The sequence below is a fragment of the Hyperoodon ampullatus genome, assembly GCF_949752795.1.
Source record: "Hyperoodon ampullatus genome assembly, chromosome: 4".
NCBI classification, from domain to species: domain Eukaryota; kingdom Metazoa; phylum Chordata; class Mammalia; order Artiodactyla; family Ziphiidae; genus Hyperoodon; species Hyperoodon ampullatus.
In genome coordinates, this window is record NC_136917.1 from 137,593,825 (window position 1) to 137,608,072 (window position 14,248).

Sequence of the window (14,248 nt, forward strand, 5' to 3'; positions counted from 1 at the left end):
TGAAAACCCTGCAATATAACTACTGCCATTTCACAGACGACAGAATCCAGACTCAGAGAGGTTAAGTCATTTGACTGGTTGGTGAAAAGAATCTGAATCAATTCTGCTATACCATGCTGTAATGTTATGGGGTATAAAGAACTTAAAATAATCCTATAAGTTAACCTACATTTGCAATATTTTCTTTGGAAAATATAAAATACAATTTCATAATCCTTGAAAAATATTTAGACTATAATTAATTTGTAAACACTGTCCAACTTACATTCATTAAGAATTTTATGTATGTCTGTGGTGGTTCTAAAAGCAGTAATATGGTACCAGCACTTTAAAAAATTATATGATGTTCCTTGCCTACCTATCCCTCCACCCTAAAAAAATTTTTTCAGGGTAATTCTCAGTGCTTCCCGTCTTTGAAAACCATATGGGGATGTGTATGTGTGAGGGAAAGAAATAGATACATTATTTTCTTAACATGTACAAATGTACTTTAGAACGTTATCTTTGTATGTTGAGGGGGGAAAGCTTAAAATGCACTGTCATTTCAATGTTTTGCAGGTTTGTGCGTATGCGTGTATGTGTGTGTACAAGAGAGAAATATTTCAAATATATTTTATGTTTAAGTTCAGTATTCAGCCACAGAAATATCTGATAGCACGAAGTCCTACTTGGTTTTATTTGAGAAGTGCACTGGCATTACTAAATATTGTGTTTCCGTGGTGACTAAAATTCTGGAGGCATAGAATTTTTGTATAGTTACTGATGTTTCTTGGAATACGAAATACTTATTGTTTAGTACAGTTTTATGATCTGTATTTGAATAAAATTTATAAATTTCTAATTTAAAATTGTGATTTTTCTTTTACATAATTAGTTAAATGCTAAAACCATAATACAGATTACCCATTTTAGTTTTGTGCCAAGACACTTTTATTTAATGAAACAAAATAGCTAATGTTATACTTTCCTGATTTAAATTTATATGCCTGTGAAAAGAAATCCTGAAACTTTCTATAGATATGAATCTTAAGTTGGAAAAGCCTTGGCAAGCACCTGCCTTTTTTTTCTGGCTAAATTTTTAAATGGACTTTATCTTTTAGAGTGATTTTAGGTTCACAGCAAAATCGAGCAGAATATAGAGATTTCCTGTTTGTTCCCTCTACCCTCACCACAAGCATAGGCTCCCCTATCACCAACTTTCCCCACCAGAGTGGTACATTTATTACTAATGATGAACCTACACCGACACATCATTATCACCCAGAGTCTGTAGTTTACTGTAAGGTTCACTCTTGGTGTTGTACATTTTATGGATTTACACAAATGTAAAATGACATGTATCTACCATTATAGTATCACACAGAACAGTTTCAATACCCTAAAAATTCTCTGTTCTGCCTATTTACCCTTCCTCCCCTGTTAACCCCTGGCAACCACTGATCTTTTCACAGTCTCCGTAGTTGTGCCATTTCCAGAATTCATATAGTTGGAACCATAGAGTGTGTAGCCCTTCAGATTGGCTTCTTTTACTTAGTAACATGTATTTAAGGTTCCTCCATGTCTTTTCATGGCCTGATAGCTAGTTCCTTTTTAGCGCTGAAAAATATTCCACTATTGTCTGGTTGTACCACAGTTGATTTATCCATCCACCAACCTGAAGGACATGTTGGTGGCATCCAGGTTTGGGCAATTTTGAGTAAAACTGCTATAAACATCATGTGCAGGTTTCTGTGTGGACATTCAGTTTTCAGCTCTTTTGTGTAACTACCAAGGAGTGTGATTGCTGGATCACAGGTAAGAGTAGGTTTAGTTTTATCGGAAAGAGTCTAAACTGTCTTCCAAAGTGACCGGACCTACACCTTGCCTTCCCGCCAGGAACTCCTGTTGCTCCACATCCCTGCCAGCATCTGGTGCTTCCAGTGTTCTGGAATCTGGCCATTCTAATAGCTGTGTAGTGTTAAGCACCTGAATTCTGATTTCAAAGTACCTTTGAAATGTAACATTTCCCAGAATATAACTCAAAGGCTGCAAATGTCAACATTTCTCTGTTTTGAAAAAAAAAACCCTTTAGGAAACTATTGCCCTAAGTAGATTTTTCCCCACCAATTACTTTTGGCTAGAAAGAATTTTGTACATATTGGACATCAAGAATTGATGGGGGCTTCCCTAGTGGTGCAGTGGTTGGGAGTCTGCCTGCCGATGCAGGGGACACGGGTTCGTGCCCCGGTCTGGGAGGATCCCACATGCCGCGGAGCGGCTGGGCCCGTGGGCCATGGCCGCTGGGCCTGCACATCCGGAGCCTGTGCTCCGCGGCAGGAAGAGGCCACGACAGTGAGAGGCCCGTGTACCGCAAAAAAAAAAAAAAAAAAAAAAAAAAAGAATTGAGAATACTGGACTTCCCTGGTGGCGCAGTGGTTAAGAATCTGCCTGCCAATTCAGGGGACATGGGTTCGAGCCCTAGTCTGGGAAGATCCCACATGCCGCGGAGCAACTAAGCCCATGTGCCACAACTACTGAGCCTGAGCTCTAGAGCCCGCGAGCCACAGCTACTGAGCCTGCCTGCCATGACTACTGAAGCCCGCACGCCTAGAGCCCCGTGATCCGCAACGAGAAGCCACTGCAGTGAGAAGCCCGAGCACCACAAGGAAGAGTAGCCCCCTCTCACCGCAACTCGAGAAAGCCCGCACGCAGCAACGAAGACCCAACGCGGCCAAAAATAAAGAGATAAATTTATAAAAATTAAAAAAAAAAAAGAATTGAGAATACTGGAAATTTTAAATTAATGACATAGGAAGTCAACACAGAAAGCTCATATGAAATCAAACTAGTATAATTTCAAAAAATTAAGTTTAAAATCTTTCTTGACCAAAGTTTCATCAATGGGGGGTCAAATTCAGCCAAGAATATGCAACTCTGATTGAAATCGCTTATTTGAAATTCACTGAAATCACCATTCTAGGCTGGTTTTCCCATAAGGATGGACTGATCCAAAAAGAATCAAGAAAGAATGTGGCTTGCAGTGAATTATTCAAACTTCTTTCTTAGTTAGCTAAAAATGAATATGACCAATCACTAGAGAAATCACATCAAATTCTGTAGTAGTAATAAAGCAATGACTGCTTTTCAGCTGGAGGGCCTTTATTTTTGCTGCTGCCTATCTAGCTGTGTTGCATTTTAATGAGAAAGGATGACTGCATCAGCTTTTATCCATGAAGCAGATTTTAGCCTTCTGCTTAGGTCTCCCGCATGCCAATATCGAAGACTTTGTTCTGAAGAAGATCAATGACGCGAATACATGTAGAAGGACAAATGTATTCTCACAATCACAAATTCACTGTTAAGATTTTGCACACTGACTTCCAAATGAGAAACCTAGAACTAAGCAGATCTCGGTATGTGTGAGGTTCCACTGGTTCCCCTGAATCACAAAAATGTTCGTATAGACAAAAACATCAACTGTTAACGTGAATCCTTTTAAATACAGACCTGACCCTGTGCCCCCAGGAGTGTGCTGTAAAGCAGATGATTCATCCTCTATTCATGTGTTACAAAAAGAAACGTGTGGCTGCCTAAAAGTTTAACGACTGACACTGTCCAAAGAGGGAGTTTGCTTCCTGACTGATGTTGAAAACATTCTGAGAAATGCTGTAAAACTCCTTCAAATAATTTTCTCATGTGGTCACTGGGGGGAAAATGAGTTTACAAAATAGATAACCTCATTGATTTTTTAAATGTAATTTGTCAAAGAAATGAAACATTTAGATAAATTCTAGATTTCTCTCGCCACCAACTTCTCCCAAAGTATATACTCCAACAAAGATGGCTCACTAAGAAGCTCTACTGCAGTTACAGTGGCAGAATTTAAGAGGACATAATGAATCCTGCTACACAGAATCATTCTCTCTAATACTTCCGTATGAAGCTGACTTCTAATCATGTGCCAAACAGGGTCCTGCTAACTTGAGTGCTTTGATAAAGAAAAATAGTTGAGAACCCTCATCATAAGTGACTTCAATACAACTGAGGAGGGAGTGAGAGACCCAGAAAGATAAATCCTCATGTAGAAATGGTGGCATGAAATGCCAAGTGCCTTTAACTGTCATAAAGCAAGGTCTGTAAAAATTACTGAAAATAAATTCTTCGGGGCTCAATGTGCATCGACAATTTCCATTTATATTATACTGTTGTTTACTCAAAAACTATTTTTAATGAATAAGACAGAGTTTACCAATGTGTTTTCCACAAAATGACTCTCTCGAGATGTTCCAGATCTGTAATCAAATAAGTCTGAAAAACCCTGAATACTTCATTCACCTCTTGGGTATGCATAATGCACACTAAACGTATAAAAGTCTCTAAAAAGACAACCATTAAAATTGTTTAATATTATTTAACAAAGCATTTCCCAGGCATTATTTGGCCACATATCTAACATCTAATTAAACAGTCTGGGAAATGCTATCACATAGGAACAATATTACTATCATTTAAGAAATATTGGGAAATACTATATTCTGGGCACTCTGCTAAAATAGTTCACAGAGTATTGATTTTTTGTGTGTGACATTTTATTTGACTTAGCATTGTTTCTTTTAAACAGCTCTATCCTTAATAGTATTTTTGGTTTGTTGTTTTCCAAGTTTGCCTGAACTTTTTTCTGCACAGATGTGAAAGCCTAACAAATGTAAAGTAATTCTATTAGTCTCTGGCTCAATTCTATACTTCAAATAGAGTAAATATTCTACAAACGATTCTTGGATAATAACAACCTGTATTTGCTTTTTAAACAAAACAATGATGAAAATCCAAATAACTACAGCACTTCAGAGTTGGTTGACAAATCCCAAGAACATTTTCAGGCCATTGGGAAGGTCTTTCCAACCTACATTTCAAAATGTTCAGAAAGAAACCATCTTGGTTGCTAATTTTGGTATAAGGAAAATTGATCTGACTGCACAAAGACTTAAGTGGTTGTCACATCCCTTTTAAATTTAACACTGGAAAATTTGCATCCTCCATTTAATACTAAGAAGGTGTCAGCCACAAACAGGGTGTCACCGATATGCAAATAAACTACACTTGAGACCTGCTGTTGTTGTTATTATGTAATGGATTGGGACTAATCTGTTTATAGTCTCATCCCACCCTCCTCAGATTTCATTTTGTCTTTTCAGTCTCACCTTGTTCCACTCAGGGCCTCACTCTATTCTCTTCTTGTACGTGAATACATTATACATTTTCACGGAGTTGCTACTTGGGGTCAAAGAAAGATTAAATGAACCAGTCTTCGTGATAATAAAAAACATGATCTTGATAGCCAAACTAAGAATATTAGGCGACACGTTACAATCGATAAACCTTGAACAGCTGCTGTATATGCTTAATGCACTAAGTTAATACAAACTGCTGTTGAGTGGAGAGATGAGGCCAATAAACAAATAGTAGTGAGTCAGTGTTTAGAAGGCTGAGGAACATATGAATGGATGGGGAAGCTGGCTCTTGAAAGCCGAGAAGGCGGATGAAATTTGATACGGAATAAACTTTGCTTGCATTTGAAAGCTTCTGAGCATGTAAATGCTATGATTAAATTCATGCTTAAAGAATTCAAGTATAAATGAACTGGATTGGTGAGTAGCTGTTAATCAAGTATTTTAAAGCACTTGGTTAAAGTGATTGACCTAAGTAAAGGTGATCAGGGCCCAGACCAAGTGTAAACATGGGGAGGATGAAGGTGCCAACCATGATTGCAAAGGAAGAGCTGGTGGAGCTTAGGAGGCAAAGAGGACGGTGGGATACATGAAACCTGAGACTGTGGTTCCCCACGCCAGGCTCAACTGATGTGATACCGCCCAGGGAAGGGCTGGGAAGAGAAGCTTCTTTTAAGGAGGAAATGATGATTTGTTTCATGTGTTGGGTTGAAGTACCCAGCATTTAAGTGAGATGACTGAACAGAAAACCTAAAGTATGACACAATAAAATAGGAATGACAAGGCTTATTAATAAAAACATATTCCTGATTAGTCTTTCCTGGGGGTACATGGAAGACAGGATTGCAGAAATTTAGGGAATGAAAAAAAGAAAGATTATATATCAATAACTTGATTAAAATTCCATACAAAGTCAGTGGCAGCTGTCTTAAAGCAATACTTATCTACTATAGCACAATATCCATCCAAAAGCCAACGTGTGCAGAGAATTACAAAATATCTTTAAGGCTGATGAAATTTCACTTTTATTCATTTTTTTCACCCAATGCTGCAGAAAGAAATGATGGGGACTTTAAATGGGTCGGCCAGATATCTGCATAAGGATTCCACAGCCAATGTACATAAGTTTCCTGCTACTAATGCTCAGCACTGGGCTTGGGCACTTCCCCTGCCAAACAGTAGATTTTCAGTACTGCCCCTGGCAGACATTCCACTAGCAATAGCAATCCCTTCCCAGGCTCAAACATTCCCTACCATTCTAGTCTTGCTGCCAGTTCAATCAATGCCCCTTAAAACCTCACAAAAACACTGACTTACTCTGCAATATATCCCTACTCTGCTTCTTACTAACTCTGTTATTCAAACTACCCAAGCCTCAGCTTCTTTAGCTATAAAATGTAAAACAGCTGACAAAATACCTACTGGTCTTCTTTGTTGCAAATACAGGATGTAAGGTAGGCAAAAAGCATAGCAGAGGCTATGCCCATAAATATGATTAGTAGTATTATTTTAGTCCATGAAATAAATGGAGTTTAAATATGTTTTTAATATATAAGCTTCAATAACGTTAAACTTGTATTAAATTGGTGGTTATTTTAGGTCAATGATTTTAAAACTCATTTACCAATGAAACGTTTTTCAAAGAAAATGTTATACGGAACAGAAAAGAGCTAGAGCAGCTGTGATTTACAAAGGGATGTGAAAGCCTGACTCTCACACATTCAGCTTCCTTCACACTCCCTTCCACCAGTCACCCCAAACTTCTAAGGTAGGTTCCCAGGGCTCCAGGGCACACACTTAAAAAAAAAATCATCATTTTGGATAATAATTGGTATAACCAAAAACTATGGAAAACAAGTCCCCATTTCTAACAGGAGCATTCTAATTATTTTTTTTTAAAAAAAAAAAAAGATCATTCTTTTCATTCTGACACCTTCAGGGGCACTTGATGGTTTCAAAATAATTACATATTTCAAGATTTTAGAATGAGCATGTACTTCTTTCATAATGAAAACTGATGAATCTTTTGGAGATGATGGAATTACTTCTCCACCCTCCCAGTTCCCCAACTCCTGCATGCACATACATGCCTCCTAAGAAAATCAAAAGAAAACAAATGCACTTTGGCAATCAAGTAGATTGTCTCTTTCCATAGCATTCCATGAGTAAGGAATTATACACTGGAAGTCCAGGTGGGTTAGGGTCCCCAGAAGATGTGCTTGATCACCAGAGTGGTGTTGATTTTTTTAACTGAATTAAATACTTTTAGAAACCAAACTCTCCAGTGTACCACAGTCCTTATAACTCTCTATTATCCTAAGCAATTGCATTATCTGTCTCCTGAAAGCATTTGAACAGGGCAGAGAACGGGTCTTATAACTTGGGTAAGCAACTTCTGGGTTCATAAGAAATTCCATTCCAAGTGATGTCACCAGATTGGGGGCTTTTTGAACTATTTGAGTATCTCTACACCTGGTCATTTGGGTTAGGAAATTGTTTTTCACCTGCCAGAAGCCCTTTTAGCATTCATTTAGTGATTCATTCAACATCTACTTACTGAGAAAATATATAGTACTAGGCAGTGCACGAGGGGCTGGGCAAATTGCAATGAATAAGACAGACCCTGCCTCAGAGAGGCTTATGGCCAGACAGATGATCAAGTAAACAGGAGCTAACAATACAATGTGACGTGATTTTAGAAACACCTAACAAAATCAAACAGGGTAGAGGATGCCACGAAAGGCTTCTCAGAGGGGAATTTGGGTTAGCAAAGATCTCGACAAGGAAAGATGTCTAGGGTTGTGAGGTGGGAGAGGTGGGAGGGTAGGATGTGGATGGGTCTGCAAAGGCCCAGGAGAAAGAGGAGGTAGCACGTGATTTGAGAGATTGTGGAGTACTACTGTTAGTGTCACACAGAATGCTCCAAAACAGTTATGTGGACAGAAACTCCTAAAGAGAAGAGTGCACTTCAAAGATGTCAGTCTACCCATGACCACATGAAAAAGTGTCTATTCATACAATACAGGTTGTACATTTACAGGCAACTCAGAATATTCCACTAAATATTAAATTTCTAATTTATTAATAATTTCTAATATAAATTTTAGATATCTTACCATGCACACTCCTTGACTGGAAAACTCCTAATTCAATAAACATTTCTTTATTTTCATATTCTTTCTAAAGGAAAGACACTAATGTCATATTCTTCGGTGAAAAACTCTTGAGGTCTCAAGAGTATAATACAGTCTTTGGATGCATACATTTTATATGCATATAGACATAAAAATTCTGAAAGAATAAATTCTAATATGTTAATAGAAGATGGAGAAATCATGTTTTTTTTTTATTTTCTTCTTTTTGGCTTATCTTTTTTTCCTTTTTTTTTTTTTTTTTAACAATCAACACTTAAAACTTCGATTATATCTTCACAATACTTTTCTTGCTAAAAGCTCACAATCAGGGAATTCCACAGGGGTCCATGGCCAGGCTCATATGGGGCTCCCTCCCTGCTCTCTCTTTGTCTTTAACTTCTGGCCCCAGACACTCAGCCTGCTTCCCCAGCTTCTCAGTAGCTGTCACCACCCACTTTATCCCTTCTGTTTCTTCTACCACTAACTGCACAACTGACTGCAAGTGAGATGAAGGACCATAACCCCAAACCCTAGTGGTCTTAAAGGAGTTTACTGCCAACCAAAAGAGAAGAAAGAAAGAGGCAGGAGATCACAGCATGACAAAGTACAAGGAAGGAATGACATTTGCATAAACTTACAAATTGTATACAGTTGAGGCTTCCAGTTTTATAGTTCTTAGCACACCCCTGAAATGGGGGGCAGAATTCGGTAGGAGCCTACAGCAGGCCCTGGATCACTGATGACTGTGGAGTTCTTCCAAGAAGCCCAGGAGTCAGAAGCATTATAAGGGCCATTGCTACAATGAGTCAATCTTGCCCTATATATAACACAAGTTTTCAAGCATATGTAGATGGTATTATCAATTCTTTTTTTTTTTTGAGGTACGCGGGCCTCTCACTGTTGTGGCCTCTCCCGTTGCGGAGCACAGGCTCCAGACGCGCAGGCTCAGCGGCCATGGCTCACGGGCCCAGCCGCTCCGCAGCATGTGGGATCCTCCCGGACCGGGGCACGAACCCGTTTCCCCTGCATCGGCAGGCGGACTCTCAACCACTGCGCCACCAGGGAAGCCCATCAACACTTTTCTCATTATTTCTCAATCAAGTGACACTAACACTACAACTCTCAAGTAAACATCTGCATAATTTTTTTGATGTTTGAGTGTCTCAAAGAAGTCTCAAAGAGGTTGGGAACACTAGTGTAGAGGAAGGAGCACAGGTCTCAGAAGTGTGACATAACAGGGTTCATATGGCAGCTTCATCAGTAACTGAGTAAATTTGAGCATGTTTTCTGAACTCTCTGAGCTTCAGTTCGCAAATCCAGTCCAAAGCTGAGGATAATAATAATTCCATGAACCTTCCCATGAGGGAGAACTCAGTGAACCCAGTCTTCCAGCTGACCGTCTGCTCCCCCCCAATCCTCACCTGAAGCCCACCCAGGCAGGAGAGCAAATGGTAAAGGGAACTCTGTCCCTCTCACGACCTCTGAATGACAGGCCTATTACTAGGACAGCAGCCAGTCCTGACACAGTGGCCTCTTGGCATTTCCTCTTATCCACAGAAACACAAAAAAATTTACATGTAAAAAAAATTCTCAATATTATTTCTTTTTTTGAAGGGTAACATGTAAGATCAACTTTTGTCCTAGAACAAAGTGTAATTGTTTTTGGAGAATGTCAGAGACAAAATAGCAGATTGTTTTATCTACAACTTGAATTGAAAATTATTCTTGAAATCATTTCTCGAAAATAATTTTTTTCAATGGTTTAGATGAAATGATAGTACAATATAATTCAAGATAAACATGTACTATCTCTCCATAAGATCCCCACCTTCCTTTAATCAGGAAATAAGTCTAGTTTTCCCGACATGACACTATTAATTGAATATTACAAGTTGATAAGCATACTAAATCAAAACAGAGGAAGATTATTTGATTTTTAAATGCCCGACTGACACACAGCAATGAGAAATACATAATAAATATCAGATTCTAATGTAGATAATGTAGTTCATGAAAACAATATTTTTTCTTTCAGAAAATTTATTTTCTGCCATTAGCTACAAACCCATAAAGGGATAATCATTAAGGGTACTATTATTACTGTACCAAAACAATCTTTTATATATTGGTTTATAGAACAAGCTTTTGGGAAGACAAAGCAATCACATCAACAATTCACAACGCATCTTTAAAAAGCAGGCTGTTCCACATTAGATATGCAAGTTCCCCATTATTTAAATCAGGAACCAAAGGAAAAAACTATCTCTTAGTAGGATAACATAGAAGAGGAAACTTCTCTTACTTTAAGAGCAGCCATGGTGTTTGTTCCTACAGTGAAAACTGACGTTATCTCAATTGTTAATTATTCATCCCAACCTCCAGGCCTTGGTCCTGGAGGCGTTCATACCTTCACCTCTTGCTGTGTTGACACTAGTTCAGTAATTTGCTGATAAACAATCTTAGTGCAGTATCTAACAGATCTTAGAGATTAAGTGTAAGGTTCACCCCCTCCTTGTACAGATAAGTAAACTGTGGCCAAAACAACTCTACTATCTTATTGGAAATAGTAAAGCTAGTTAGTTAAAAAGCCTACCCAGGGCTTTCCCTTGTACAGATAAGTAAACTGAGGCCAAAACAACTCTACTATCTTATTGGAAATAGTAAAGCTAGTTAGTTAAAAAGCCTACCCAGGGCCTTCCCAGTCCGCACCTCTCATGAGATGAACCACAATTGTGAAACAGACAACTCAAGCAGGTATCAACCTGACTGCATGGGGAATGTTTTCAGTGGGCCACACAGCATATTTTAACTATTAAAACAACTCTAGATGTTATTAGTCATACACCAACATTCTCTGGATAGCAAGGGTAGGAGCAGCGTTAATTTAGTTGAATCTCTTCTAATTGATTCTTTTTATTCAAAAATGATGGTACTACAGGGAATTGAGAAATACTGTAATTTTATTCTCCCCCAATAAGTCCATATTACATATGTTATATTTTCAACCAGTAAATCTAATCAATATACCAATCCTGACACTTAGGTATACTGTGCATATGGGAAACCTGAATAACTATTTCAATGAAAGCTTTTTTGAGATGTACATTGCAACACAGATCCTAAGCATTTTTAAGATTCGTAACAATTCCAAGCTTGTAAAAAACGTATTTACAGAAGAAAGTTTCTTTTGCAATTTATATGTTCATAAATGTTTCCATTAGCTAAGACATATTTTGGAATATGATCAAATGGTAGTGAATGTCAAGTCCGAACAGCAAGGCTAAAACTCTGACAGTTCTCATATGTGGCCATTGCTCTTTTAAACCACTGTGTCCCCAAAGGGCTAACAGGGAGAAAATTCTACCTCAACAAGTGAAGACAGCAAAGCATATTTTAATGATTACTTTTCATTTCATCTCTAACTCTTTAAACACAAAATTGGATTTGGGCTCCTTTCATACTGTTAACAACTTAGTATTAATATATGCGCCTCTCATTCTTCCTCTTCAAGAACGAAGTTATACACTCCAGCTACATATAACTCCCAAATTCTTTCCAACTATGAACACCAAAATAGGACTCCTTAAAAAAAAAAAAAAAAAGCATGGAGAATTGGCACACTGCATGTTTATGTCAACCTTCAGAAAACATGGAAACATGCAGCCCCAGCTCACCAGAAGAATCACCACATGTAATCAGACTATTCTGTGACGTTATGTCTTATGCCCAGTATTCAGATTTTGCACTCACCTATGTCAACCCCTAAAGCCTCAAGAGCTAGCTACTACTGTAGAACAGCTTTAACACGAAGAGTGTGAGAGCTCTGTTCATGGCCCGTGGCGTGATCTTAGAAACACTTGAATCAAACATATTTCGTTCCCCTCTGCTATTTAAAATCGAGGGACCTCAGGCTTGGGACGTGGCTAAAAGACAACAACGAAAGAAGAAGAAGAAGAAGAAGAAAAAATACCGGAACATGCTAAGAACAAAGGAAACACAAGCCTGTGAACAGGAAATGAAGCAACTCTATACACATATAGTACCTTTTGGGGCCGCCAACGTAGGTGAAAGTAAAGGTGGAGTCTGAGTATCTGAAATCTGAAACGAAAACTCTTGTTAAAAGCTACCCCTGGAGTGAATTTTTAACCCTGGTCATGGCTCGGGCCCCCTATTTGATGGAGCCGAAGGGAAACCTGGCGGGGCGGGGCGGGGCGGGGCGGGGCGGGAGGCCAGGGCTGGAGAGCCCCGAGGTCCGCTCTCCGAGCGGTGCGGGAGGGGATGCCGTGCACCCCGTGCCGGGTGCCGCAGGAGGCCGCCCCCCGCAACAAGTGCTGGGTGCCATGGCAACGGCGGGAATTACCCGGTCCGGGCAGCCGTTAGCAGCCCCAGCCGAGGTCGCGGCTGCGAAAGCAAAATCCAGTCCCTCTCCCGGGGTAGCAAAATGGACGAAAGGCGACCCCCAGGTAGGGGCGGCGCGCGCCTCGGAACCTCGGGAATCCCTTTCTCTTTCCGGGGCATCGCATTGCCAGTCGGAGGTACTAGAGGGAGCAGAAGGGGCGGGAGATCGGCCCAGCGCTGCCCCCCGGGGGGCCTCGGTGCCGGGCGCAGCCGGCCAGCGCCGCGCAGCGCAGCGGGCTCCATTCTCGGCCGCCGCCGCCGCCGCTGCTCTGCCCATTGCGCAAACCCGGCGGGTCCAACCCGCCGCCTCGGTCGCTGCTGCTGAAACCCTGGAGGCGGGCTCGGACGCTCCGGGCGTTCACCGGGGACTAAAAATACAATGCAAGGCTCCCCGCCTAGACCCCCGCTCGGGCCATCAGGGTTCTGCCCCCAAAGCTAGTGGCCGCCCCAGACGGGGGGAGGGGAGAAGGGGAGAGGCTGGCACCCCCTCCCCCTTTTGGCTCCCGCTCCCGCTGCAGCAGCTGTTGCCAAATGAACCCGGGAATGGGGACGTGCAACCCACCCCCTATCCCCAGCCACACACGTCGCGGCCAGAAAACTGGGAAAGGGGGTGACGGGCAGGCAGAGGAAGCTGGCGCTGGGTCCGAGGCTCTGGAAAGGCGAGAACTCACCTGCAAACAGGCAGTCCTTCTCAGCTCTGGACTTCTGGATCACGACGTCGATATCCTTCTGAATTCGCTCTTGCCTTGAACACATCCCCATTAAATAAATCCCTGGAAAAGAAGCAGCCGCTATTTCCACCCCACCCCACCCTCTCGCACGCTTCCAGCTTTCGTAAATATTCAGTTAAAAATGAAACCTCTGGCCGAGGCAGGGGCTGAAGGCGAAGTGGTTTCGGAAGTGATCCTGGGTGAGAGAGGAGGAGGTGGTGGAGGAGGGGGGGCGGGGGGGAGGTCGGCTTTGCATTCCCAGATGTGACCGCCCAGCTGCTGCTCGCCGCTGCTGGATTCCAATTTCTTCCCCTCCTGACAATGGATGCTGATGACACCGAGTCTCACTTTCTCCCTCCCCCGCCCGGACCAAAGGCCGTGGGGGTCCGGGGGTCCCGGAGACGGCCGGAGAGCGATCGCCCGCGGGGCGGCGGGCGCCGGCGAGGGGCGAGCCCCGCTCCGCCTCACGCGCGCACACCCCTCGCGGCCCGCACGCCGGCCTTCCACACCCGCGCACACTCGCGCCCGGGGGCGCGGCGACCGTGCCGAGGCTGCTGCAGCGCCGCCCGCCGCAGACCCTCCCGCGCCCGCCGCGCCCGCCGCGCAGTCACCCGGTCCCGGCCGCCGGGGCTCTGATAGTATCCGCCATCCGAGCGCTGGCTGGATTCCCCAGCCTGGCCGCCGCTCGCGCCGGGGGCTGGGAATGTCGGTAGTGAAGACTCCCTGGGGCTCCCAGCCCGTCCCACCACCACCCCCACCCCCACCCCCGCGCACCACCACTTTTATGAATTCGAATCCA

At 42.1% G+C, this 14,248-nt stretch overlaps 1 protein-coding gene across 1 annotated transcript in view; it reads right to left on the reverse strand.

The window, feature by feature from the left end:
• PARP8 (poly(ADP-ribose) polymerase family member 8) overlaps positions 1–13,705 on the reverse strand; it is a gene marked incomplete at both ends in the record, with an annotated part of 176,683 nt that extends 162,978 nt beyond the window's left edge. The window contains 4 exon segments of the mRNA XM_079702728.1: positions 12,385–12,439; positions 13,411–13,512; positions 13,599–13,689; positions 13,691–13,705. Of these exon segments, the coding sequence (XP_079558854.1) occupies positions 12,385–12,439; positions 13,411–13,512; positions 13,599–13,689; positions 13,691–13,705 (263 nt within the window).
• Between the last annotated feature and the right edge of the window lie 543 nt (positions 13,706–14,248).